The 6,000-nt window shown below is 34.7% G+C and overlaps 1 protein-coding gene across 2 annotated transcripts in view; it reads left to right on the forward strand.

Annotated features, from left to right (window-relative positions):
- The window catches only part of LOC114665999 (serum response factor-like), a 131,797-nt gene extending 127,049 nt beyond the window's left edge, over positions 1-4,748 (forward strand). For both annotated transcript variants that reach the window (XM_028820694.2, XM_028820696.2), the window contains 2 exons: positions 881-948; positions 4,297-4,748. In XM_028820694.2, coding sequence (XP_028676527.1) covers positions 881-948; positions 4,297-4,392 — 164 coding nt within the window. In that variant the 3' untranslated portion in view covers positions 4,393-4,748. The remainder of the gene's footprint in view (positions 1-880; positions 949-4,296) is intronic.
- The last annotated feature ends 1,252 nt before the right edge of the window (positions 4,749-6,000 follow it).

Below are 6,000 nucleotides of genomic sequence, written 5' to 3' on the forward strand. Positions count from 1 at the left end.
AAGCTGATTGCTCACTCTTGAATATTTTGACCTTAGTATTCATCATGCATTTTAAAAATACTAAATCGGTGTATACAAAACTTGAGCTTTTCCTATGCCTAGTTCGTTGTTTCATCCAAACTGCTTTAAGCGGCTCTGCCAATGTTGGTTGCACAATAGGAGATGGAGATAAATACAAGCTGCACTTTCAAACTTCGAACCAACAAAATCAAGATAATGATCAAAGCAATAAAGCTGTATCTAATAAATGTAATCAGTCCTAAAAATCTATTTTATTTATAAAGTTTCCCCATTTACAGTTTAGAACAGTCAAATGAAAATAATAAAAACAGCAGTCCAAACTACACTAATACGTCACCAAACAAAAGCAACTGCTAGAAATACTAACTCAAGTGAACCAAGTGTGACAAGATTTATATTTTTTAACATAAGAAATGTAGTGGTTTTTTTATATTATAGAAGTTACTTTAAAAAAACATATTTTCGGACTATTGGCTGTACAACAGGTCCTCCAATATTTGGTGAATTTTTGTATCAGTCACTGTATGTTTAGCAAGATGAGAACTCCTTTTTGTTTTACCTAGCTGCATTCAATATGTTTCACATGCCATGTTGCACAGGCTACCCATCATTGTATTACACAGTAGCAACCCGGTGGACTTTTAGATCTCGAAACATAATTGAATAAGGATTGATGCATTTTGGACTGAATAGACTTTTTGTCATATTTTTTTTTTGTTCTTATGTCATCTATTCACGCTTGAGTTGCTTAGGATCCTTTTTATACTTTTTATTATTATTATTAATATTTTTCTCTTCATTCTGCTGCAGTGTATTTGGATATTTCACTGAAATTCCCCTCTCTTATTTTTCCCCGTAGGAGGAGTTCCACAAGTCTTTCTTACTGCACCACCTGGGACAGTACAGATTCCTGTGCAACTACATCCAGTATGAAATATATATATATAAATATATATGATGCCTCTATCTGTCTGTTTTTTTTTTTCCCTAGTCATGTTCACTTCTCTCCTGTTTGCCATCATTTAGAATGAACTTGATTAACTTTTTTTTTTTTTTATTTATTACATTGCATGTTTGCCAGTATATGTGACATGGTAATGCAGTGAGGTACTGATGCTATTAACAACTCCTGGCACCTAAGTATGATTACAGACCCACTTACTCTGTGTAGTTTGCTTATTTTTCCTGTGTTCACATGAGTGTTTTTGAAATACACCTGTTGCCTATCAAATCCAAAGATGAGCACAATACGTGAAGACACTAAACTATTGAGGCATTCATTACTGACATTTGAACCAGCCTAACTAAGGACTTCAGCACAGCTTCTCCAAAATGTCTGCCTGTGACCACCTGTGGCTTCAAGCATTGCTACCATGCATTTCTTAATCTTTGTCTTCTTTGTCAATGGCCATTACTGCTCTGCTGCCTGGATGCATCTTCTTTTTTTAACATTCTGTTAGGCAAAAGTGGAATAGATTTAATTGAATTGAGTTTAACTTGGTCCTTAATGCCTTTGTTTATTCCTATTTATATGGAATACCATTTGTGCCAAAATTAAATAAATACAAATAATCATATGAAAAAATACATCTATATATAAATAAGTCAATAAAAAAGCATAATTAAGTCAGTCATTTAATTTTTAATGAAATACAATTTAATCATTTTATTATACTTCAATAATGTAGGTAAGTCGTATTTAATTATTGCAAATTTCATTTCGAAATGGTTGTGTTTTTTAAAAACTTTTCTAAAACAGCACATTTACAGGAATACTCCGCCCAAAAAGTATTTTTATGTCACTTATCCCATGTACTTTCTAGTGATGGTAAATAAAAAATTTGTAATCTCAAGTTTTTTGATGGAGAAAGAACAAAACAAATTTTCTGTTATACTTTAACAGGCCATACTAGTGACCAGCACTGGACAACCACAAACGATAATAATAATAATACATTTTATTTAATAGGCGCCTTTCTTAGCACTCAAGGTCACCTTACAATAAAATTAAACAACATTAGTAAAATAAAAACAAGAAAATGATAAATCAAAAAGCAATAATTAGCAAACAAATAAACATAACAGGCAGTAACAGTGCAAAATTCACAATTGGTATTCCAGTTTGAAAAGACAGGTTTTGAGGGTAGTTTTAAAATGTGTAATTGAATCGAGCTGATGTATATGAGAGGGAAGAGAATTCCAGAGTTGAGGAGCACTAGGAGAGATGCTCGAGCTCCCATAGAACAGGGTTTGATGTGCGGTACAGAAAGTAGAGCTGCAGATGAGGATCTGAGTGAACGAGAGGGAGTGTAAAAGTCTGTAGGAGATCAGTGAGGTTGTGGAGAGATTTAAATGTTAAGAGCAGTATTTTGTATTGTATTTGGTAGTTAACAGGGAGCCAGTGAAGTTGAGAAAGAATGGGTTTAATAGGTTCAGTGGATTTAGAACAGGTTATTATCCTGGCAGCAGAATTTTGAAGAAGTTGAAAGTGATGGATAAGGTTTTGTGGGATGCCAGATAGAATAGCATTATAGTAATCTATACGTGAGGTGACTCCGGCATTAACCAATACTTCAGTACTGTGTTGTGTAAGAACAGGACGAAGTCTAGAAATGTTTCGGAGATGGAAGAAGGCAGTCCGAAAAATGTTACTTGTATGAGAGGAAAAAGAGAGGGTACTGTTTAGAATGATGCCCGGGCTCTTAACTTGGGAAGAGATGTTTATGTTAATATTGTTAATTAATATAGAAGAATGGTCAACCTTAGCAAGTATAGATTTAAAGCCAATGATGAGCACCTCAGTTTTATTGCTGTTTAGTTGGAGAAAATTGTGATTCATCCATGTCTTTATGTCTTGGAGACCTGCTGTAAGAGTATCTGGAGGGAAAACAGAAGTGGATTCAGTGGATAGATATTGCTTTGTGTCATCAGCCTAACAATGAAATTTAATACCATGGTGCTGGAAGATATTAGCTATTGGGAAGATATAAATGAGAAAAAGAAGCGGCCCCAAAACAGATCCCTGTGGAACTCCCTGAGTAACGACTGTGTTCTCAGATTTAAAGCCCTTTATTTGAACAAATTGCTTCCTCTCAGTGAGGTAGGAAGAAAACCACTAGAGGACAAGACCACAGAGTCCAAAACTAGGTAGTCGTTTCAAACGTATCTGATGGAATATGCTGTCAAATGCGGAGCTGAGGTCAAGAAGCACAAGAATTGATAAAAGTCCCATGTCAGCTGCCCTGAGAAGATCATTTGTGATTTTGATGGTAACACTATCCATAGAAAAGAATCTTGTGTTACTACTGTTGCATAATTTACATTTCCTTTATCCAGTTGTATGCTCAAGATATGTAAAATGCATTCATGTTTTTTGAAATATTGTTAAACATTTTCTTCTGGAATAAACAGCGACAGTAATGAACAGGAACCTAGAGCCTCATGGGATTAACATTTTAAATTGAAGACTGGACTCATACCCACCAAATGAGGGGTAGATGTGGGCCTTCCAATGTGAAACGTCTTTCCCATAATGCTTTTAGTTTCCTGTTTATGATCTGCATTGTTCACACAGGAAGTAACTGATACAATTTTAGCAATAAATCTTGCGTTTTGAGCATATGGCTGGATAAATGACTTGTAGATTATGTAACATGGGATTCATTTTTCTTTTTTTCCCCCATGGACGTTTTTCACATCATTTGCTGTTGTACACCACTGGTCAACATTGGGTTCTATTACGTCATATACTTATTTCTCTCACTCTGAATGAAAACATGAGATTAAATTTTTTTCTTGGCCATACCTACAAACTACTTGGGTCAAATAAAATATTAATACTACATTTTTGAGTGCAGTATTCCTTGAATGTCGGCACTATTCATTTTAAAATGCATCTCAACCTGTTCCTATTATTTAATCATTTGCATTTCTTTCCCATGAGCGTAGGCAGGAGGCTACCGAAGATCTTTCACTCTACTTGTATTCCAAGTGGGAAAGACATGGAGACAGTGTTAAGTTGGGATAGTTAGTTTGGCAGCCCTGCAGCAATTAAATGTAAAGCAACTATATTACTTAATTATGCATTTATTTCACAATTTAATGACTCATTTATTTATATATTTATTTTTAATTTATTTAGATTAGTTGTACTTTATCGTGCGATTATTTATTTCATAATTGCTATTTATTTTGTTTTGGTATAAATGCTGTTCCATACAGATGGCTTGTGATATGACTTAATCAGTACAACTAATTCTTGTCTTTCTGTTTCAGATGGTCATTGGACAGCAGTCCACCAGTGGTGGCAGTAATCTGACAGAGTTACAGGTAGTAAACTTGGAAGCCACACACAACTCCAAGAGTGAGTGACCATCCAGCTTCACCTCGTTACCAACTAAGGAACTCCAAAAGAGCAGCCATTCATTTTTAGAGACTGTTAAGAATTATTTATTTTATTCTTTTTTTATTTTAAGGAAAAGTACTGAAAAAAGACAGATTGTCTACAGATCCTTGAAACTTTTTTTTTTTTGTAAACGTTACTGCGATGTGCGTACACTGCAGATTCTGTGGCTTTTCACTTCAGCCAAAGAGAATGTTATTTTATTTTTTCTTTGTGCGTGTGATAGGGGAATGGTGCAGAGTTGTACAGATTGCACTGCCTTCCCATTTTTTTATCTTGAAAAATGCCTCTTCAAGCCTGTTTGTGTAATAATGTGTGGCTGTTTATATACAATATATGTGTGTTTATATATATATATATATATATATATATATATATATATATATATATATATATATATATAATATTATTAATATAATATAAATAAATGACATTGGGCCTGATTTCTCTTTGTTAATGTCAGGGCAAAGCCCAATAGGCATTTGATTGTTTGGAGAAACCCTAGTGCCAAAAAAAAATAAATAAATCCAGATGAGCCTTTATTCAAAGGACTTGACAAGAGTCTGGTGGGATTAGTTGATCATATTCATGCTGCCTTAGAGAACAAGTGAGCTGCCTATAATAGGTAAAATGAGGAGAAACCCTATACATAAATGGCGTTGGCAAACAATGCAGATAATGCTCTTGTGGGGGTGGCAGGGAAGCAGAGGATGGTCATCTGTTGTTATAGGGCTGATGTCATTCCCCTGCATCATCCAGGCTGCTCAAATCACTGTTGCACAGAGCAAAGAACATATTTGCACAGTACACTGGCTGCTTCAGCATGGCTTGTAAAACGGCATGAGGTCAACTACAGTAAAATTAGCTGTAAAACTATTCCAAATCACTAGATGGTACATCCTGTACTTGAGGATATAAAATGGGTGTTTTCCCTGTAAATATACTGTAATGGGGAAGCTGGTGAAGGTGCAGAGCATGTAAGAAATAGAGCCATCCAGCTCAGTCCAGATAGGTCACAGTAGGCTTCTCTTATAAATGCTGTTTTCTTCTGCTGCTATACTTTTGGTACATGGTGTTTATGATGGACTCTGTCAGCCAGTTGTGAAGTGAGACTATGTTGAGGAAACATTTAATTCATTATTGATAACTCATCTGTTGTTCCCAGTTTCAGAAAAACATAAAGGAAAGTTACTCTGCCAAAAGATGGTATTGTGTTATGCAGATTCACTTATATATATGCAAAGTATTTAAAAACATACATTTTAGTACTTAAAAGTAATTACAAATGGCAGTGTCTATTGAAAATTTAACATGTACTGAAGCAACAGGTTGTACTACAATGTCCTTTAGCCCAAATTTTAAAAATATCTGGTATTTACTTTCAAAGTGACCAAATGAGTGATAAATGTTCTCTAGTATAACTAACAGGATTGATATTTTATGAATTTGTTTGCATTACCCATAATGCATCAAACATTATCTTTTGTAGGCATACCCTAAACCACTGAGGAATACATTTAAGTTTTGTTGTGGTACAATGTTCAGCACTGCTACCTCACTGATCCCAAAGTCCTGGG

This window comes from Erpetoichthys calabaricus, chromosome 15 (assembly GCF_900747795.2).
Source record: "Erpetoichthys calabaricus chromosome 15, fErpCal1.3, whole genome shotgun sequence".
Lineage (NCBI taxonomy): Eukaryota > Metazoa > Chordata > Cladistia > Polypteriformes > Polypteridae > Erpetoichthys > Erpetoichthys calabaricus.